This window comes from Felis catus, chromosome A1, assembly GCF_018350175.1.
Source record: "Felis catus isolate Fca126 chromosome A1, F.catus_Fca126_mat1.0, whole genome shotgun sequence".
NCBI classification, from domain to species: Eukaryota; Metazoa; Chordata; class Mammalia; order Carnivora; family Felidae; genus Felis; species Felis catus.
The window spans coordinates 156,236,195-156,259,823 of NC_058368.1; the positions used below are offsets into that span (position 1 = coordinate 156,236,195).

At 35.4% G+C, this 23,629-nt stretch overlaps 1 protein-coding gene across 8 annotated transcripts in view; it reads right to left on the reverse strand.

Moving 5' to 3' along the window:
* KIAA0825 (uncharacterized protein KIAA0825 homolog) overlaps positions 1-23,629 on the reverse strand; it is a 389,144-nt gene that overhangs the window by 276,247 nt on the left and 89,268 nt on the right. For 7 of the 8 annotated variants that reach the window (XM_019836952.3, XM_023258417.2, XM_045040117.1 and 4 more), the window contains 2 exons: positions 10,329-10,490; positions 232-347 (listed from right to left, as the gene is read on the reverse strand). In XM_019836952.3, the coding sequence (XP_019692511.2) occupies positions 232-347; positions 10,329-10,490 (278 nt within the window). The remainder of the gene's footprint in view (positions 1-231; positions 348-10,328; positions 10,491-23,629) is intronic. The other variant, XM_019836968.3, reaches the window with a different exon arrangement.

Consider the following 23,629-nt stretch of genomic DNA (forward strand, 5'->3'; position numbering starts at 1 on the left):
TGGAGATGGAACCCACTACTGGTGAGATCATGACCTGAGCTGAAGTCATTCAACCTACTGAGCCACCTAAGCACCCAAAGCTTATAAGCTAATTTTCAACCAGGAATCAATCTTATTTATTTATTTATTTATTTATTTATTTATTTATTTATTTAAGGGTAAAACTCAAGGCATTTTGATTCATAATGTATTCACAGACATATGATGCTATTATATATGAGTAAAAAATACCACTCTTTCCTCGTCACTCGCCTCTTTTACTGGTAGCAATTGCTCTGAAGGAACACTAGTTGCATTTCTTTTAGGTTTCTCTGTTACAACTTTCCAACTGGATGTTTCTAAAATTCCTATGCAACAGAAAACAAACACACAAACATACATTAAGGAAAATAAGCCATACTAGACGGAATTAATAGGCTCAGTTTAACATTAATTATGTAGAAAAGCTCTATACATAGTATACACATACATACACATATATCAAGATTCAGACAACATAGTCAAAAGATGTAGGGTGATGTTACCATTACAATAACTACAGTATCAAAATATGGAGTGTCCCTTTCCATATATACAACTTGATGAAATTAGTATGCCATTTATATTCATATTTGATATACATGTGTATGTAATCTGTAAAATATAGATCCCTTTGTCATTAATTCATTGTCATGTTGGTAATGCAGGATAAGAGTACAAAGTTAAAATGAATTTCTTTTTTCACTTAAAAATTTAAATTCTAAATAAAGAATGGTGCATTTAAGAAATGATGGTGTTCCTTAGCACATTAATACTTCATTTCTTGAAATGAGGAAGAAAAAAAGTACATGAATAAACATCAACATACCATGAAAAATTACATTATTAATAAATATAACAATAATCCTTTGGAAAAATACAAACACTGGGATAAGAAATAATCTCCAGCTCTTAAAACGGAATTATTTCCTTACCTTTATCTTTGAGAATTAAGGAAGTCTTTTCCATGGGGAAAAAATAGAGCTACAAAAATGTAATTTAAAAATATGCCAAAAAGAAATATTTCCACTTTTCCCTTAAGGTTTTATTAATTACAGTTTAATTTTAAATAAATGATTTAGCATTTACCTTTTGCTTTTGCCTAGATTTGACATATTATGATGAATTATATATTCTGATGCATTTAAAAACATTTTTTAGGATCCTAAGAGTCGGTTTCTGCTTACATCCTGAGTAAACAAATTTCAAAATCTACTTGATTCTTATCAATAGGGCTCTGACTGATAGATTCATTTAGCAGATGTGTGGGGTTTTTGTTTTTTGTTTTTTTCTAAGTGTGGTTCTATGAGCATAATCATGAATGATTTCTAAGTAATATAATTTACAAAAACATTCCTCATATGTGGAATTTGAGAAACTTAACAAAAGACCATGGGAGAGGGAAGGAGAAAAAAAAAAGTTTCAAACAGAGAGGGAGGAAAACCATAAGAGACTCTTAAATACAGAGAACAAACTGAGGGTTGATGGGGGGGTGGTGAGGGGAAAACGGGTAATGGGCATTGAGAAGGGCACTTGTTGGGATGAGCACTGGGTGTTGTATGTAAGTGATAAATCATGGGAATCTACTCCCGAAGCCAAGAGCACACTGTATTGTTAGGTAACTTGACAACAAATTATATTTTAAAAAAACAAAACCAAAACATTCCTTAGAGAGGTAAAAACTCCCTTTGTTTAACAATAATATCCTTTTTGGAAATTTTATCAGAGTTTATTCTGAGGAAAAGTTTTCCTCAACTCTAGTGTTTCTTTATTATTATTACTTTATTTTTTTTATTCTCAAGTTAGTTAACATACAGTGTAGTCTTGACTTCAGGTGTAGAATCCAGTGATTCATCACTGACATATAACACCCAGTGCTCACCCAACAAGTGCCCTCCTTAATGTCCATCATCCATTTTCCACATCTCCCCACCCACCTACTCCAGAGTTCCTTAATCATTTTGGGTTTGTGAACACTTCTGAGAACTTGATTAAAGTGACAGAACACTCCAGCCAAAATGCACCATATGATTGCATAGTAGATATGTGCACACATACGCACACTCGCACCCCCATACATACACACATAAATACTATTGGGGATTCCCAGGCTCTTTTGCGTAGGGCACTCATTAACCCCAAGGGCCTGTGGACTATAGTTTAGGAATCCTGCTTCATTTCTCAACACAAACCACAACATAGAGAGGGTTTTAGATCAGCGTTATATCATTTAACCCAAATTGCTTTCACCATGGCTTGCATTTTATTGTCTTTTAAAAAAATGGTATTATAAATAACTAATTCTAACACTGAAATAAAATCTAGATTAATGAAATATTTTTTTTAAGTTTATTTATTTATTTAGAGAGAGACAGAGACAGCATGAGTGGGAGAGGGGCAGAGAGAATCCCAAGCAGGCTTGCGCTGTCAGTGAGGAGCTGGATGTGGGGCTCAAACTCACACAACTGTGAGATCATGACCTGAGTTGAAACCAAGAGTCATACACTTAACCAAATAAGCTACCCAGTAGCCCCATGAAAGATCTTTAAATAAAGAAAAATGAAACTACAAGGTATTAAAATATGGAATACTTTTTCAAAAGATCTGTGTAGAGAAGATTTTTCAAAAGGACACTAAATGCAAAAGCCATAAAATAATTCTGCATAAAAATACCATTAGCAGTCAAAATGGATAGGACAAACTGACTTAGCACTCTTTTTCAAAATGTCCATACTATATATTTTTTATTAGTAGACTTTTTTTTTTTAGAGCGTTTTAGGCTTACAGAAAAGTTGAGCAGAAAGTACAGAGTTTCCCATATATTCTCTTTCTCTCTGCCCTCAGTTTGCCCTAATGTTAACACCTTGCATTGGTGTGGTATATTTTTTTACAATTGAGGAACCAGTATTTATTAATATTAACTAAAGTCTATAGTTTACATTAGGATTCATTCTTTTTTTAATTAAGTTTTTAATTCAGGTATAGTTAACATACAGTGTTATATTAGTTTCAGGTGTACAATATAGTGACTCAACAATTCCATATGTCACCAAGCCTCATCAGGATAAGGCCATTCCTTAATCCCCATCATCTATTTCACTTATCCCCTCGTACCTCCCCTCTGGTAGCCATCAGTTTGTTCTCTATAGTTAAGAGTCTATTTCTTGGTTTCCCTCTCTCTTTTTTTCCTTTGCTTGTTATTTTTTGTTTGTTTCTTTTTTAAAAAAAATTTAATAGCCCAAGCATACTTTTAAATTCAAATTTTAGTTAATATAGAGTGCAATATTGGTTTCAGAAGTAGAATTAATTCATAATTACATACAACACCCAGGGCTTATCACAAGTGTCCTCCTTAATGCCCATCATCCATTTAGCCTATCCCTCCACTCCCTTCCCCTACATTAAGCCTCAGTTTGTTCTCTATCATTAGGAGTCTCTTGTGATTTGTTTCCCTTTCTTCTCATTATCACGCCTTTCCCACATGTTCATCTCTTTTGTTTCTTAAATTCCACATATGAATGAAATCATATTGGTCTTTCTCTGATTGACTTATTTCGTTTAGCATAATACATTCTTAGCTCCATCTACATTGTTGCAAATGACAAGATTTCATTCTTTTTGATGGCTGAATAATATTCCATTTTGTGTGTGTGTGTGTGTGTGTGTGTGTGTGTGTGTGTGTGTGTACATACGCTTAAACACATACACACACGCACACACACATCTTCTTCATCCAGTCATCAGTCAATGGACACCTGGGTTGCTTCCATAATTTGGCTATTGTAGATAATGCTGCTATAAACATAGGAGTGTGTATATCCCTTTGAATTAACGTTTTTGTATTTTGGGGGCGGTAAGTTCCCAGTAATGTGATTCCTGAATTGTAGAGTAATTCTATTTTTAACTTTTTGAGGAAACTCCATACTGTTTTCGACAGTGACCACACCAGTATGCATTCCCACCAACAGTGCAGGAGGGTTCCTTTTTCTCCACATCCTCACCAAAACTTTTTGTTTATTGTGTTTTAAATTTTAGCCATTCTGACAGGTGCGAGGTGGTATCTCAATAAATTTTGGTTTGCATTTCCCTGATGATGAAGGATGTTGAGCATCTTTTCACGTGTCTGTTGGCCATCTTGATGTCTTCTTTGGAGAAATGTCTGTTCATGTCTCTGTCCATTTTTTAATTGGATTGCTTTCTGGGTGTTGAGTTTGATAAGTTCTTTATATATTTTGGATATTAACTCCTTACCTGATATGCCATTTGCAAATATCTTCTCCCATTCTGTAGAATGTCTTTTAGTTTTGTTGATTGTTTCCTTTGCTGTGCAGAAGTTTTTATTTTGATATAGTCCCAATGGTTTATTTTTGCTTTTATATCTCTTGCCTTTGGAGACATATCTAGAAAAATGTTGCTACAGATGATGTCAGAGAAATTACTGCCTGTGCTCTCTTCTAGGATTTTTATAGTTTCAGGTCTCACATTTACATCTTTAATCTATTTTGAAATTAAGGATTCATTCTTTGTGTTGTGTATTCTATGGGCTGAAAATGCATAATGGTATGTGTCCACCATTACTCTATCATATAGAATAATTTCACTGTTCTAGGAGTCTCCTGTGCTCCATCTAGTCACCGCTGTCCCTCTCTTCCCTTGCCTTGAAAACCACTGCTCTTTACCATCTCTATACTTTTGTTTTTTCCAGAAGTTCATTAAATTGGAATCATATAGTATGTAGTCTTTTCAGATTGGCTTCTCTCATTTAGCAGTATGCATTTAAGAGTCCTCCATGTATTTTTGTGGCTTGATATCTCATTTGTTTTTATCATTGAATAATATTTCATTTTCTGGATGCACCACAATTTGTTTATGCATTCACCTACTAAAGGACATCTTGGTTACTTCCAAGGTTTGGCAGTTATGAATAAAGCTGCTAAAAACACACACATGATGGTTTTTATGTGAACATAAGTTTTTAATTCATTTGCATAAATACCTGGGAATGTGATTACTGGGTCATATAAGACAGTGTTTAGCTTTATAAGATACAATGAAATCATCTTCTAAAGAGGCTATACTATTTTACATTCTTATCAGCAGTGAGCAAGAGTTCCTGTGGCTTCATGTCTTTGTAAGAATTTGGTGGTGTTAGTGTTTTAGATTTTAGCCATTCTAACAAGTATGTAGTGGTATCTCTTTGTTTCACTTTCCATTTCCCTGATGACATATGATGTTGAGCATGTTTTCATATGCTTATTTCCCATCTGTATATCTTCTTTGGTAAGGAGTCTGTTCAGATCGTTTGCTCTTTTTTTAAATTGAGGGTTTTTTGTTTTTTGGTTTTTTTTTGGTTGTTGTTGTTTTCTTGTTGAATTTTAAGAGTTCTTTGCATATTTAAGATACAAGTCCTTTACCAGAGATGTGTTTTGCAAACATTTTTCTCAGTCTATGGCTTGTCTTCTTATCCTCGTAACTACCATAACTTTTTACTTGGCAATTTCACTTCAGAAGTATACTGCCAGATACATATGTGCTCATATAAGACATAGTTTCAAGGAAATCTGCTGTGTCATTGTTTGTGGTAGCAAACGGAGAGGAACAAAGAACCCTACATGCTCATCAGTTAGGAACTGGTGAAATTATGGTACATGCACCAATGGAAAATTATTCAGCTATTAGAAAGAATGAGGTCTTTCTATATAACTGTTAATAAAAAAGCAGCTCTGCATCGTATGACAAGATTCCCTGTTATTTTAACTTGGTGAATAGTAGTTGTCCCTAAAAAGGAAAACTACACAAGTAGAGTGGAAAAAGACTTCATTTACAGTCTACTCTTTTGTCTTCTTAAAAGTTTTCCTATATGCATGGACTACTATTCAAAACAAATTTTAAAGAAGAAGACATAATAAAGATAAAATTGTTAATGACGTGAAGGGACAATGCTTAGATTCTTAACGTCACCTTACTTTTCTACAGATAGCTCATAAAGCCAGCTAATTTAAAAAGATACTTACTCTGGAAAAATAACACTAGTTCAAAGTACAAGCTTTGCAGATCTATTTCTGGAGATAACTATCTGCCATTGTGCAGCTATCATTTAAGACTTACAAAAAAAGTTAATTATCTTATATTTGTCTTTTCACTTCCAAATACATTATGCTTATTCACTCAAAGTAATATGTCTTGATGTTTATACAAACCATTTGCCTATTTTCAAGATGAATAAAAAAAGCTAAGCTTCCCAAGACTTCTGTTGCTGGTAAGCAATTCTACAGTAAGACAGAAAATGAATTATGAAGCTGTTATGCTAACTTTTAGGATACAATCTTTCCCCCCAAAATTAAAAAAAAAAATTTTAAACCTAATCCTATATAAAGAGCAAAGGGTATCATTTTAAGGCAGTATTAGTAGGACCGATTCTAGACTAATAAAATATCTTACGGTTTTAGTGAATTATGGCATCTTTGCATTCACTTGAAATTCCAAATGGTCAACATCAAAATTTGGCACTGTCAAACTTTATGAGCTCTGTGAACATGTGCAAAGTATTTTACCTATTTAAATATATATTGAAAATTCTATTCACTTACTAGCATTGTCTAGAAAAGTAGATCATTTTTGGCTCATCACTCTAAAACATAGTTATTTATATACAGTCAACACTGGTTTCCTTAAGAGGATGCCCAGATTAAGGACCTCAGTAGAGTGCAGAGGGTCACAGGAATGCCAGCTGCGTAACAGTCTCTCCCTAAAGAGTTCGCTGTGGTTCATTTTACATTTCTGGTTAGTTTCCACACTGTCGCTTTCTTTCATAGAGAGTAGAGGTTGGCAGTACTTCCCTGTGACATCCACTTTCACACCCAAATTGGTCTTCATAGGCTCCCATTGTGTGCACTACAAAGCAACTTGCCTTGTTGGCAGCTCTAAGTGGGAACTACAAGTCTTTCTTTTCTTCACTGTTCTTTTCTGGCTCACAAGCAACCTCCCACCAAAAGCTGAATCTGTGGAAGAGACTACATCCAAGAGATAATACTATGAAAAAGTATGAAGAGAAGCCCAGGTGGCCACCTTGCAAATTTCCAATGTGGAAGCCTTCGACCTCTCTGCCCAAGAAACAGCTAAAGTCCTAGTGTAATGAGCTTTACAAACCCTAGGAGCCTCTTTACCTTAACTACATACGCCTCCCTAATACAATCCCTTAACCATCTAGCTAAGGAACTCTTAGAAGCCATTTGACCCCTCTTAAGACCCCCTAAGAGTACAAACAATCTTTCAGAAGATCTGAAATCTTTGATTCTTCTGAGACAAACCCTAAGTGTTCTTCTTACATCCAATTGAAGCAGCCATTGCTCTTTGTCATTGCTGGGGCTAAAGAAAAATGAGGGCCAAGAAACCTCCTGGTTTAGATAAATCTCAGATGCCACCTTTGGAAAATTTGAGGAACTGCCCGAAGAACAACTTTATTCCAAAGGAGCATTAGAAGTGCCCCATAAATCAAACCTGAGGCCACTCCAGAAGACATGATCAACTAAAAGAAATACAGTAAGGCACCATTACAGTCAAATAATGTGCTATCATTTACTGAAATGACCAAAACAGAAAACCATCAAGTCGTGACGAAAAAACAAAACGAAACAAAAAAACCAAATAAATATAATAACTAATTATCTTTTTTTTCTCTGAAAATGCTTATGTCTCTACAAAATCTATTGTATCATATTCAAATTACTAAGAGCATGGCCAATTTAGCTAAATTGACGATATAATGGTAAACATCAAAGTAAAAAGTAAAATATTTAATCATCTTTATATTTTCTCTGTGTGATGTTAAGCACCTGGATATTTTTAAAACATCTGGACAATAAGAAAAAAAAAAAAAACAAACCCTCACTTTCATCACATTGTTTTGGTTACATGGACATAGTAGGCAACTCTTTCCAAGATCTTTATTAGCAAAATATGCTCCAATCAAAAGAAATACACAGGAAACCAAATGACTTGATCTTTTTTTTTTTTTTCGCTATTCCCTCCTACACAAGATTTCCAAGCAAAACATTAACTATCAGGATAACTTAAGATGCATTTGGTTTCTTTAATCATCCATTTCAAGGAATCTTTCCCTTCCTGATTTAAAAAAAAAAAAAAAAAACTATGCTTTTGATAAGAATTGATTAACTTGGCTGTACTGAATAAAACATTTAAGTTTTTCTTGACAATTTCCCTCAAGATCACTCTTTTCAGGGAGCCATTTATATAAAGTTATGTCAGATTAAATCAATCTTAGCTTTGTTTTAAAAAACATGAATTTCAACAATGAAGAACGCATATATCACAAGGGGATAGTCTAGTACTTAAGATATTTCTTATACCTGTCCTTCAAAATACCTTCCACATACTACGTTCAATAACCCACAACTGTGTTTCTATAATGCATTCTTATTAATGTGAACTTGAGTTACTTTTATCTGCCATGCTGCTTATATGACAAATTTGGGTAAGGCAGTATATGTAGCATAATTATATATTTTCTCTGTTGATTTTATTCTTTAATGATAACTATTTCTCTCAAATATATAGCATTTGCAAGTCTCAACATTTCTTGGTCTTAATCTAAATAAGTTGGACCAGCTTTTCCTTTTCTCCTTTTATTCTGAAATCAGTATGTCAAACCTCTGCCTCAATCATTAGCCATTAAGTTTTGTATCTTCATAATACTTCTCTAATACAATTCTGATTTTGAATTTATGCTGCTCTTTAAAGGAATAAAGTTCTTAAAATCCACCTAATTTCTCTAGAGCCTAGTGTTGGACCAATATGAGTCCAAAGAGGTAAGAGGCTATATGTGTTGGAGTCCACTCTATTTCTTGATTCACACTTCAGAAAAGATCTGCTAGAGATGTGGATGAGAGATGCAAAATCATAGCCAACCATGGTGGATGAGTACCAACATCAACTGTCAACTGCTTGAGGCACCAACTTGTCACTAAAAAATTAGGATGTCATATTTATCTACTCAGATCTTTCTCTGACCCAGTCAGTTAAATCTAGAAGACCCGCTAGGGTTCATATTATCTCCTAATTAAATCTACTTTTCCATTCTGTCTTTTAATTTTCATATTTTCTGTCTTTATATTTTTATTATTTTCCTATTAGACTTTTTAATAGCTTTTAGAAACCTGAAATCCACCTCCATTTTTCTTCAAATTATCTCCAAACTTGAAAAAATGATCTACTTTACTTTATAATTTCACAGTGCTACTTAAATGTAATCTGACACATAGAAGTATAAGCTATGCTTAAAACGAAAGAAACTTAGACCCTATAACTTTCCCAATATTATTCACCCAGGCAAATTAACTAAAGAAATGGAAAAGTAAACATATTAAAGTATATGTAATTTCTTACTAAGAAATTGGGTTTTGAAATCTTCTGATTGATTGTTAATCATCTGGTTTTCTCACGTCATTTTGCAAACGCAGCCACAAGCTCTATTAATTGTCCTTAACATGATATATGGTATCGTGCAAAAGAGAACTTTGTATGGTTTATTCTGATACAGATGAAAATATTTGGAAGTACAGATAGGAACACAGGGAACATGTTTTAACTATCTAGATTTTGAAATCTAGAAACATTATTTCAACATACATGGCACAGTTTGCCTCGAAAGGATTTGGTGAAGACTAAACTTAAAACATTATATAATTATTATTACTTTTATAACAGCTCTCATTTACTGATTGTGACCTACTAGACATTCTTTCAAATACATAACACTAAATCATTGAATTCCCACAACCCTACATACCATAATGAGATCTGAAGCATGTAGTAGTAACAAAAGAGAGAGAGAGAGAGAGAGAGAGAGAGAGAGAGAGAGAGAGAGAGAGAGAAAGTTAGTTTAGTCCTACACCATCATTTTGAAGATGAGAAAACAGAGGTCTAAAAAAATGAACTATCTTGCCTAAAGTCATGTGGCAGCTAGTAGCAGAAGAGGAGATACTACATCATCCACTATGCTTGTTTTTTCCATAGGCTAGGCTGTGTTTCTCTGAATTAAAAAAAAAAAAATCTGATTTTATCTAAAGATCATTATCCAGAATTGACCTCCAATGCTTTGTTAATTAGAATTATGGAGTTTGCCACGTATAAAGGATGAAAATATAATTCTATGGTGTGTATTATATTTAATATTTATTTAAAGGATTCTATCATGCATTTTTTTTTCAAGTAATGGTATAGATTTAGTGGCAGGAAGTGAAAACAGAGAGAAGAGTTGATTTACAAATGTAAACAAAGGAGCATGTTACCTGAAGGATTTCTGGGTGTCTTGAGTGATATAAATATTTCTTCCAATAATTCTTCAACATTTTCTTCCAGCTTCAAAAAGGATTTTACGAGCTGTGCTAAGAATTTGAGTTCATTTATGGAGAGGAAAAAGTTTCTTCCTTTCTGTGAACATTCGGGTGTAACTGTGAAAGAGAAGATCTATTTGTACATTTTATTTGTTTTCTCAGTAAATACTGAAACAATCTATGTGCTTCCATAAGCCATCAAAACTAACAAGTTCAATAAGTAAACCAAGTTTGTTATTAAGAAATGAATATAGGGGCGCCTGGGTGGCTCAGTCAGTTGAACGTCCAACTCTTGATTTTGGCTCAGGTCATGACCCCAGGGTCATGGGATTGAGCCTTGCACTGGGCTCTGCACTTATCTTTTAAGATTCTGTCTCTCCCTCTGCCACTTTCACGTTTGTGTTCTCTCTCTCTAAAAATTAAAAAAAAAAATGCATATAAAATCTCCTAAAAGAGTCTTTTCTTTAGGGAAACTGGGGATGAGCATTCTGTTTGATAGAACTATGACAACTAAATAATTATATTGATTCTCAGAGTTATAAACAGGAAGGTGATTTGTTGTTGTAAAATCATATACAATTTTATTTTTTTAAGTCTGTCACAACTTGAATCTAGTCACAAGGGAACATCACAAACCCAAATTGACAGAAAGTGTAGAAAACAGCTGGTCTGTACTCTTTAAAAGTGGTATGTCATGAAACACAGAGACTAGGACACGTTCTAGTCAAAAGGAGTTTAAAAAGACATGACAACAGAAATCAATACATGATCAGTGTTTTATTTTACTTTATTTTATTTTTTTTTACAAAGAACATTATTGGGATAATTTGGTAAAATGTGAGTAAGGTCTACAATCTGATGCTCTTATTTCATGATTGTTAATTTTCTGATATGGATAACTATACTGTGATTATGAAAGAAAATGCCCTTGTTTTTAAGAAATATAGTGAAGCATACAAGGACAAATATCTGTAATTTATTCTCAGTTCAGGAAAAAAAAAGTTTTCAGAGACAGTGAATGCAAAGGTGGAAATGTGGTAAATTATTAACATTTGATGAATCTGGATAATTTTTGTAAGTATGAAATTAAAATAAAAATTTAACTTAAAAGAAAAAGTGACAAGACAAAAGGAATTTTCAAGACCTTAGAAGGATTCCTCCTATATCATTAAAAAGAAGCAACCTAATTGTTAAATCTAGACTACATAATTCATGAAATCATGTTTAAAAATAACTTCAGTCTAAGTAATTGTGATATCTATTGCTTTCATAAGAACAAAACAACTTAAAATAAATAAAGATTGATTTTTCCCTTTTATAATTAGTGTTTTCTTCTTTTGTAATTACATCACACTACCATCTGAATACAGAAAAATATCTTAAACTTCAAGCATATGGAGAATAGAACTAACCTCACCAAATGACACTGTGGACCAAGTTTTCAAAGATTTAAAGAATTCTTTATTAATGTCACTTCTTAAAACATACATGGCATTTAAGAACTATCTTGAGGCTTAATAACAAATTGAAAAATCTGCACTCTTGTAAGGTAAGCATACAATCCCTTTGGTGAGAAAACACGTGGAAAGTCTCTTAGAAATAATGTAAGGCCTGGTGATTCCATGTGAAAAAGTTTACCTTCATCACATGGATCTAAAAGGAGGGTTCCAAACATGTGACAATTTAATGGGTAATCCACTTCATTTCAGTTACATTTTAAAACGCTGGCATCAGACTTGTAACCGTATGATAGAGGTTTTCACTGAGGACCAAAAATGTCATGGTACCTCTGCGGATAATTTGAGAGAGACCCTGTCAGCCAACTTAAACAGTGGAATTTAATCCTGTTCTTGAAGCGTAAAACAAGGCTTTAAAAAAAACCCAAAAAACCCCACAAGTGCCTACAAAAACTATTTCATCTCTAAATTGATATTAGGCCCACATACGTTAAAGTCTACCTCTAAACAGCCCTGCTCACACCTGTCATTCACCCACAGGCGTGCCAGAGAACATAAACATGGACGATCAGCATATAACTAAGATTCTACCATGAAAATCATGACCCAAAAATGAAAAGAAAAGAGAATAAATATACTGTGAATCATTTAGCTGTTGCGTGACTCTCATTTTGCCTGTTTGATTTGTTTTAGGCTTTGCTCATGTGGTTGAAGGGTCTGGTTTAACCTTCTAAATCTTAAAGGTGTTCCTTTGGAACTAAATATAAGCCAAATTTTCAGACTTGAAGAATTCTTCTTCATTCTTTAATAGTTTAGCTAGAAAAATAAGAAGGCTTTGTGTAGCTCCATTCTCATTACAAGTATTGTGTTTATAAAGTAAGCAAAGAAACACACACCTTCCTAAAACATCTTTGAGGGTCAAAACCCTCTAACCTAACAGTGCTACTTGTTTAAAAATTATGTAAGGTTGGGGCACCTGGGAGGCTCAGTCGGCTAATCGTCTGACTTTGGCTCAGGTCATGATTTCATGATTCATGGGTTCAAGCCCTGGGTCAGGCTCTGTGCTGACAGCGCAGAGTCTGGAGCCTGCTTTGGATTCTATGTCTCCCTGTCTCTCTGCCCCTCCCCTGCTTGGTTCTCTCCCTCCCTCTCTCTCTCTCTCTCTCAAAAATAAATAAACATGAAAAAAAATTATGTAGGGCCTGAGGATTCCATATGAAGAGGTCTTACCTTCATGATCTGGATTTAGAATAATCTTGTATTGCAGAAATTTAACAATATTGAGTGCTAAAGGCTTTTCAATTCAATGTATCTTTACAACTTCATAGTGAAAGAGGACAGAAAAATATGTCTGACCTAAATCTAATCATTTTTGTCCCCAAGAAGCAATGATTATGGTAGAGGTCCATTAATTAGTAGTCCTTATTTCCTATTACTATTAGCTCAGTGTTCTCCCAAGGGCTATTGTGAAGGTTCTTAATTTATGGAAAAATAATTCTGTGATAAATTCATTTTGTGGAAGTCCATTTACAGCAAAATTAAACACAAAGGATGGACTAGCATAGCCCAAACTTGTCTTATTTTCCCTACAATATCTCCCAGGACTAGAGTTCTACTCATCACATCTTAGCTCATAATTTCTATTTGCCTACACATAATCTATTTTTCTGTTTCTCAGACTCTTCACTGTCAACAAAATTTGGAAAGGGTTTCCCCTTTTACTTTTGCTTTCAGTCAATTAATCTTTTTTTCCTCTTTCTTTCACCATTCTGTTTGTCCTGTCCTCCAACTCACCTCCCCAGAAAATCTTACCTGAATACAATCAATTCATCTTCCCTGTTAAACTAATCTGGCCTTTTATCTATTTTTTTTTTCCTAAACATTATATGACTGTCTTCTTTCAAGAAACTTTGGGCATACAGGCTTATCCACAGGCAAATATGTTTAGCTGTCCCCTAATCACTGCTATAAAATACCTGAAATAATGATTGTCAGTTTATTATAGGATGAGTTCTATGATTCTTAAAAAATATAAAATTCTTCTAAATCCTAATAATATTATAAACAAAGGTTACATTTCCATCTTAGGGTAAGACTTTGATTTACCATTAACTAACAATGAATAAGTCCATGTTGAGGGTTTTTCCCCCCTCCCCCATATTATTTTAATAAAAATTTTTCTAAAATATGATTCCCTGCTTTATTATTTAGTATTTAGAACACAATTAAAATTTTTCTTCATGACAGAGTTACGATAAAAGTTTTTTATATGCTCCACTGAAAGATGAATATCTGTCCCTCATCAAAGGGCATTTCTCAAACCTCATTCTACAAGGATTCTATGATCAAATAGGTTTAGGAATCACTACATACTAAATGCTACTTAAAGAGACCCGCAATGCAAATTAGCATATTAAAGTCTATTTACTTTTATAATAATGTAAATTTAAAAAAAAACAATGTTTCTCAAACTTTTTTGAGACACCAGTTTACCAACAAATCTATTAACTTTTGGGATGTTCTCAAACAGCAGTGTTGTATAGGGCACACTGGTTTAGATTACAGAACTATTTGAATACTTATATCTGACTTGGAGTCTTTCCTCCAATTGTTAGACTTTAGCAGAGGGTTCTTGTTGCTGGCTTTGTGACTAATTTTACCAGTATTTGCTTCCATTTGTAAACTACTGCTCCTTATAGCATCATAGTATTCTGCAGACCCCTTTGAGAAACTAATCAAAGTCTCCTAAATCCCTATGGACCCTCTCATTGAAAAAAAAAAAAAAAAAAAGAAAAGAAAAAAAGAAAAAAAAGAAAAAAGAAAAAAATCTATGTAGTCATTGTTTCAGGGCTTAAACAGAACCACCTGAAGTCCATTATGGCTCTCACAGGGCACTGTGGTCCAGGACCTCCTGAATTGTTAAAAATGCAAATATATTCCTTGGCCATCACCATATGCCTGTTAAACAAGTGTCTCAATTGAGTTTTCCACCTATTGGAGTTTGAGACCACTGCCTGAGGAGTCCATGAATTCTAGTTAAAAACTGTTATGGCAGAAAACTACTCTCTGGACATCAGAAAATCTGGGGATTTGGGTCTTAGCAAGTCAACCAAAGAGGTGCTATTGTGTAAAACAATGACTTAAAAGAGAAATGTTCCCTTTTTTCTGATTTCTGATTTTTAAAAAATTTCTGGAGGAAATATAGAACAATGGTAGGAAATTTCTAAAAGCATATCTTACACATCTGCTCTGGGCAAAAGAACTGCTCCTAGGAAAACACCCAAAGAATAGTTGTGGTTTTATAGGCACATTCATCACAAATGTGAAATGATTTCCATGAGGCCCAAGATTATTTCCAGTGTATTCATCATAATATTTCAAGAACACAGCATAATTTCTTACACAAAGTGGGCACTAAAAACAAAACAAAACAAAACAAACAAACAAACAAAAAAATTGGTTAAAAAAATAAATGTATGAAATTCCACAGGTCCTAGAAGTAGGTAGGTTTGTCTCAGAACAAAGAAAGACTGTATACCTCTTCCTGAAATGCATTCTTCAAAACAATGACTATAGATTGAGTCAATAAATAAATAGATAAACAAACACATGCATAAATAAATACAGTATTATATACACTTTTTTTAGTATTTAGTTAGACAAAAGAAATTTGAAGATTATTTCTAAAATAGAAAATGTGTGCAAAATATATATATATAATTATGAGCTGGGAACCTGATAGAGCATATTGATAAAACTGACTCTAAAATAGGATTTTTTGTATGTGTTAGCAAAAATAAAATTAGGGGTGCCTGGGTGGCTCAGTTGGTTGAATGTCTGACTCTTGGTTTCAGCTCAAGTCATGCTCTCAGGGTTGTGGGATTGAGCCCTGCGTTGGGCTACACACTGAGCATGGAGCCTGCTTTGGACTTTCTCTCCCTCTCTCTCTCTCTCTCTCTCTCCCTCCCTCCTTCCCTCTGCCCTTCTCCCTAGGTCGCACGCTCTCTCTAAAAAAATAAAAAATAAAAATAAATTATATACACTTCAGGTAACATCGTAAGCCAACTATACACAAATAAAAAAGAGTATACTTAAGAAAAATATCTCACCACGAAAAAATATGCACAGATATTCATAGAAATATTGTTCTAAAATTAATTAAAAAACCTCTCTTCTCTCTTCAAATATATACACACATACATATATATACATATGCATCATAGTATACATATATATGGATATATCACTCATAAAGAATATAGACTATAGACTCTACACTTACAAGTGTTTTTCACCTAGTGACCAATAGTTAAAATCTTAACTCCATTCTCTGATAGCAAAATTAAGGAAATTGAAAACAAATCTTGAGAAACATTAGGGCTCCTCACACTTGATCCACAACAAAGAGTATTTGGATTAATTATCAAAGTCCAGCTAAATCAGACAAACCATAAAAGTACAGGTAGTTGCTGAAAGAACACATATTATTTTTCAAAACCATTAGCAACAGAATTCTTGTTAATAATAGCATTAAGATACAGGAGAAAATGAGAAGCTTGAAAATCAGATAATCTGAAGCTGGTGGATCAGTATAATAGGATAAAAGAAGCACATTTCAGTTTTCCCAAGAAAAACGAACACTAGCCACTCTATTATTGACCGTAAATGGATCCATTTTCAGTGAGGCGTATTCTTGGTGCCACCAGACAAATGATGTAAAAAAGAGGTAACACACAAAAGCTACTGGAAGGCTCATTATTGCAGATGAAATTCATGGCATAATCCAAATGGAATATATTTATTTCAGTAAAGAAAACTTTTTAACAATATTACAAAAGAAGTCAGCAGGGACCACATGGGAACAAATAATAAGCAGTACTTTTCCCGGTACCCAAGTCACTTCCTGAGAGCAGGTGGGACTTTGGAGCACACTGTCGTATTCCAGAAGCCTGAATGAGCACTGTGCCTCCCGGAGCGCCTGCCTCCATGGAGCCACACAGCAGGGGAAGTAAAGAATGCACACACTATGTCCCCAAGTGTGTAAGGAATCTTCTTTGTCATGTTAGCCTAATAAGGACCTGGAAAATCATGGACAACCTACAGGCATTAAGCTATTTTCCCCTTTTGCTTTGGCATTATTTTTTTTTAACTTTTAGTTATTTTTCAAATATATACAAGTAGGAAAACATTTTTTTAAATGTTTATGTATTTTTGAAGGAGCTAGAGACAGAGTGGAGTGGGGGAAAGGCAGGGAGAGAGGGAGATGCAGAATCTGAAGCTGGCTCCGGGCTCTGAGCTGTCAGCACAGAGCCCGATGTGAGATCATGACCTGAGCCGAAGTCGGAGCCTTAACTGACTGAGCCACCCAGGCGCCCCAGAAAATATTTGAAATAAAACTAAGAAAGGAGTATTTCCACCTTAGTTTTCAAACTGAATTTATTATTTCTTATCTCATCAAGAAGCTTCCATATGTACCACCCAAAACAGGGTAAAACTTTAAAATGAACTGAGTAAATGGATGAGAGACTGAATATGTGATTGAAAGGGTGAAGTGTTTATCTTTGAAGTGAAGTGAAAATGCAATTCAACACAAGCTGAATGTGTGGAAATTTCGACACCCCAGAGATAAGTATCAGGACCCTTCTTTATGGTGAGACAATGGAGAAGGAATTATAGGGAAAGCTGAGCCTCATAAAAGTTCATGAATCTGGGGAAATGGTTGGTTCGGTAGGTGGAGCATGCGACTCTTGATCTCAGGTTGTAAGTCCAAGCCCCATGACGGGTGTAGAAATTACTTAAAAATAAAATCTTAAAGGGCGCCCAGGTAGCTCAGTAGGTTAGGCGTCTGACTCTAGATCTCAGCTCAGGCCGTTATGTTAGAGTTGTCAGTTGAAACCCCATGCTGGGCTCTGCGCTGAGTGGGAAGCCTACTTAAAAAAAAAAAAAAAAAAAAGTTAAAAAAAATTTCTTGTAAAGGTTAATGAATCTGAATTGGAAATCAGAAAACATTAAACTCTTAAAAACTGGAAGTTAGACTCCTCTGAGTCTCTCTGTCTCTCCCCACTTCCATTTTTCCCTCATGTTTTATTATATGGAATACTGTTCATAGCACCACTACCTGAAGTACAGGAAGTAATAGAGTGGAGTAGCTAACATGTGGAATTACGAGCCATATGGCCTGGGTTCAAATCCTGACACTACTCTCTCCCAGCCATGTGACTTTGGACAGTTATTTAGTCTTTCTAGGACTGAACAGCGCATGAGGTTTAACTGAGTTAACATCTCAGAGCAGTAACTGAGGGGTAGTAAGTCCTGTATAAATGTTAGATACTATTATCATTTCCTTTGAGAAGCCTGCCCTCAGATCCTACACCAACTTACTTTCCTTTTCTACATGCTCTTTCTTATTTTACCTCACACATACCTTCATTTTAGCACTTACTATGTCACATTGTAATTATAAGTTTGGGAGATGTGTCCTGAAACTTTAATCTCCTCAAGGGAGAGATCCTTTTTCCCCATTACTGCATTCCCACTATTCATCAGAGTGCCTACATGAATGAATGACCAGAATTATACATACTGGTGAGTATCAGGGACAAAACCAACTGCTTTTAACTCATTTTATTTAGCTTTTTCTCCCTGCCATAAACATGGTTCTTTAGTAAAATACTAGCATTAAATGAGTTTCACATTAATTACTATATGCCAATTTGAACAGGAAATGTTCGGAGGAGAAAGAACTAGAAACATATCAGAGATCTTATTACTGTTATTAAATGGACTCAACCATCTCTAAGCTTAAACACTCACAAAGTTGCATGGGAGCCCACTCCAAGACCTTCCACTGCTTCTTTGCTATGTGGGTTCTTCAAACCCACATATGGGGGTTTTGATTTTGTGTGGGTGTGGTCATCATCTTTTTTAGAATCTAAGTTAGGCACCCATGTTCATAGAAATAATGTTTTGCATACAGCTTTGGGAGATTCCCAGATCCTTTAAGGCCTTAGGGTTCTACTTGATCAGCTTGAGGTCCTCTGCCTTGGTCTGCTTGACTTTATGAGAAGTAGGCCCCATAGATCCCTCCCACTATGGGAACCTATAGCCCCTAAAAATTCTACTTCCCTTGCAAGAAGGATGTCTAGTCTAGCTTCTACCTTATAATCTTTTCACACTTTCCGTGTGATAAAATAAAGGTCTCAACATTTACACAGACAACTAACCCTCCTGACTTCTGTGACATAGGTCCTGGGTAAGGTGAGGGAATAAACTGAGGAATAACTAATACTTCATCCTTTCAGGAACTTAGACAAACACACAGATGAGCACTACCTGGCCACTGCATAGATAATCGTATATGACAACTGAAACATTCTATTATAAAAAACTAGGTTGCTAGTATATACTTCATCTGCATTTTTTATATCTTTTTTCTCTGACTGTTCTGGGCCCAGGTAGTTGCGACACTTAATTTTATATCCATTGACAGGATCAGTATTCATGATCTAAAGGCAGGTAGACATATGGACAGAGAAAATTGCTGCACTTAAAATAAAGCCTCACAGCCCACCAAAAGCTCCCACATGAGACAGAGGTTTGCTGTTCCCTTTGGAGGGACCCACACAACAAACAAATATCCCTTTCCTTCCCATATCAAGAATCACCTAGCCGACTAACGAGGATAGAGTCACCTTGAAGCTATTCTTCTGGGTCAATGAGAAAAACTGAAAAGAAACTGCTTCTATTATTACCCTTTATTATTCCCTAGCCAACACTGGCTCCACTGGATGATACCTAAACGTATTCCTAAATGATAACAAATTCTCCCACACTCCATTCCATCTTCTCTGGCAAAAGCTGTCAGTATTACATTAACAAGGGATCGGACTTCTTGCTCATATGCCAAGGGTATAATGCTTGTAGCCCTCTCCTATTTTCTACCTTTCTTATTTTGTTTTTTTGGCTGAGAACATGAGAGAATATCTGACTCCTGATGTGGCCACCAGGAGTTGAAGATGCTAATCTAAGAATGGCTTACATTTGAATCCAGCCAAAATTGAGAACCATACCCGGGGCAAATTTCTGAATATTTTCTCAGCTGGCTTTGTTTTAGGCTAGTTTAACTCCCAGTTATAAATACTTAGATATGCTGACCTTCTCAGGGAACAGCTTAATAAAAAGACATTTCTAGTATAATGAAATGAGTTTTAAATTCTAAGTACTGTATGCTAATAGCACATCATTAATGAAGTATCTTCCTAATATCCCTTTCTTAGCCTCAAATTTTGCTAAAGTTCAGTTAATTATATCTCTCACCATATGTGTTACTTTCTATTATCATGACCAAAAATTAACCAATAGAAAAACCTTAAACTAAATTAACAATTCATTTTTACTATTGTCTAAGGTTGTATTGAAGAATTGATATTTCATTTTTAAAGGAATATACCATGACAGAGATGTTACATTATCGACTCTTAGTATAACATATTAGAAACTAATTTTAAAAATTTAGCACTGGGATAAAAATCATGCCATCATCAAAAAGATGGATTTAAGTCAAGACATCTGCTGAGTCTGTGCGCCTCCTAGTATATTTTCTAATTAAAGTCTAACCTTTCAAAATTGAACACTTTTCCTCTTTTATATTAAAAAATAAAGACTAAGGTTCTCTTCACCCTTTTTATCAGAGAGGCAAATTATAATGCTTATGAATGTATGTTAACATTACTATGGAAAGAGACAGCCATGGTGATAAGAGCAATCTCTTGTACCAACCGAGGAAGTTGTAGTCATGAGCTCGTTACTCTAACAGAGACTAGGGCAGGTCCTAGACTTCGGGATGCCATTTCCCAGGTGTGATGGCACCTCACACAGCAAATTTTGTGGTTAAGTTTACACTTTTAGCTGCCCCCCTCACCTGACAAATAGTTATCCAGACATAGAGGCAAGGTCATATTTCCCTCAAAGTTCACAGAGGACTTTGGAGAACCTTGGCAGCAGATATCATCTTTTACAGTCTTCCTCAAGACCTACGAACTACAGAAACTACCTTTAAGTGCGTTTCCCTTGCTAATTCAACCAAAGATTTCCCTTGTGCCTATAATGCACTAGGTACCAGGTAGCATACGACTCGTGGTGACCCATCCCAGAGGAACAGAGTAAGCTCTCTAAAAGCAAGACAGAGGTGACTAACAAGAGTCATACCTCAGACCTATCACCATCAGCTCCTGTGGCCATGCCCGTCTCTTCAGAATAAATTTATCCCCCTTTATTTAAGTTCAGGCAGGAAGAAAAGCATTAGGTTCAATATATAAGAAAAATTCAGAGTGAAGAAAAATGCAAGGATAAAGAACTAGTTGAAGAAATTATCAGGAGTCGATGGTCATCCTATTTTGATATAAATGGTCAATGCTGGGCTCTATTGTCTTGTTAGGGTTTGTTCCCTGGGAACATTTTCTAATTGAAAAAAAAAAAGTGAATACAAATACATGAAAATTAAACAACTAGACTTTGTTTTTTGATATACAAGCAAATCTTAGATGTATTTGATTTTTATATCATAATAAAAAATGAAATTGTTCAATAAACACAGTATTTTAGAATTCAACTTGCATTGCATTTTGGGGTACAGGGTTGTTGGCAGCTGGATGTGAAGAAGAAGAAAGAAAGGCACGAGTAGATAGAAAAAGAGAAAGGCAGTAGGAGACTAGAAGGCAATGTTCCCAAACTGAGAACACTGTATTATAGTTTGTGGACAATTTGGCCCATAGCCTGTCTTGGTATGGTCTGTGAGCTAAGCTGGCTTTTTTCCTTTGTAAATGGATGAGAGAAAAATCAAAAGAAGGAGAGTATTTAATGATATGTGAAAATTATATGAAATTCAAGTTTCGGTGTCCATAAATAAAAAGTTTCATTGAAACAGCCACACTGATTCACTTATTTATTGTCTGTGGCTGGCCTGTGCCACAGTGCAGAGTTGAGTAGTAGAGACACAGGCTGTACAGCCTGCAAAGCCTAAAATATTAACTCTTTATCCCTTTGCAGAAAGGGACAACCTCAGCCCTGGACAAGTAGGAAGAATGTGAAAGAGAGAAACAGTCAGGGATAAGTTGACACACAAAGGGAGAAAGCAGGGCTAAAAAGGGGCAGCGAGATAAAAATGGTCTTCTAGGTGGTTTCTTTGTATCTTTCTCCCCATTCAGGTAATCTTATCTATTACTGGACAAGTTCTATTTCTTCAGTGGCTCTCACTAGTTACTTTGCTGCTCTACAAACTTTAACAAGACCATGTATAATTGAGACATCAATGACTGTTTTTCAAGACCCTGTAACCTTTCCTCATGTTACATATCTCATCACTCATTCAGTCCACCATTTATTTGGCATCTTAGTTTTTGTCTGCCTAACACTTTCCTCCTCCTTCTGGTAACAAGCTGATGATCCCTTGGCCAAGCAGAGGTTTTCCTTGAGACTTTCTGAACTGAAGTACAAGGGAAGCTGTTGGGACGTAAGCAGGAAGCTCCTAGGGTGCACATGCTCTATTGAGTGGAATCACCACTGGTCTGACAACACCTCGTGGGGAGAAACCCAGACGACAGATAATGCAATACACTAGAAAGGGAAGTTTCAGCTGCTCAGGTTTCCAGAAATCCTCCAATCCCTATCTTTCCAGAGGTTTAAATGTTTAGCTCTTTCTTCTCTCGTGTGAACTACCATGTCAGTTTTAAATAAATGCTCATCTCTCTCTCTCCCTCTCTGTTTTTTTTTTTTTTTTTTTGTATAAGAAGTAGAGATGAGGAATGGAAGAACAAAGCTGTCACTTGCACATTCAGAGTCCTGGCTAATGCCTTCATCAGTTACATATATCTCTTATGTGCCAGTCACAGTACTCTCCACTGTCTCAAACAGTAACCCCTACTGCTGGTACTGCTGAACTGCAAGGGAACCTCTTTCTCTTTCCATCTGCTTATACAAGGGCTACTCATCCTTCAAGGCCAAATTCAAGGCCATATTCTTCATGAAGTTTTGCCAGCTTGCTCTCCCTCACAGTAAAATCTCCCTTTTATGAATTCCTAATGTACTTAAAGAGACAAATTAGTTGCTAATTAATTTAATATGGTATTATATGCTTTTTCCCTCACATATGGCTTGATGGGTTAGTCTTTCTCACCCTTTCTCTAGGTGTTAGCCCTAGATTTGAAAGTACTTGAAGACACCAAATAAAGGTAGACTTTAAATTGATTTCAAACTTCAGAAAAGATTGCCTCAAGGAAAGTAGTTATTCTCCAAAGGAATATTATTAGCTACTGCTGAGTTGAGCTGGGGGTGTGAGTGGGTGATAGAGAGTAAGAACAGAAGAAGGTATCTTGTTGGAAGTCTTGGGAGTGAGTGCTGAGATGGGAGAAGCCAGAAGACCTGAGAAACCAGGCCCGGGTGTTCTTCTTACTGTTGTGTCTTCCAAATAAACCCTCTACTCTGTATACATCCCCTACTCTGCATTATAGGAAAGCACCAGGGAGTGAACACTGTTGCTCAACTCTTCCCGCTTTCTGCTTCTCCAGATCTCGCTCACCCTGCAACCAATTCAGTTCCATGTCATCTGTCATCTTCATCACCCTGGACAGCAGAAGGGACCCCTACCTGCTGGAATCACTTTCTCAGAGCTCTGCAACTGCTTGTCTGCATAACTTCCAGCAGCTTTTCACGTTCGCATTTTATTTCTCTATCTATATAGGAAGTGTGGGTCTTATACTTTTTGGAATCCCCATTCATCTTAGCACAATATTTTTAAAATAT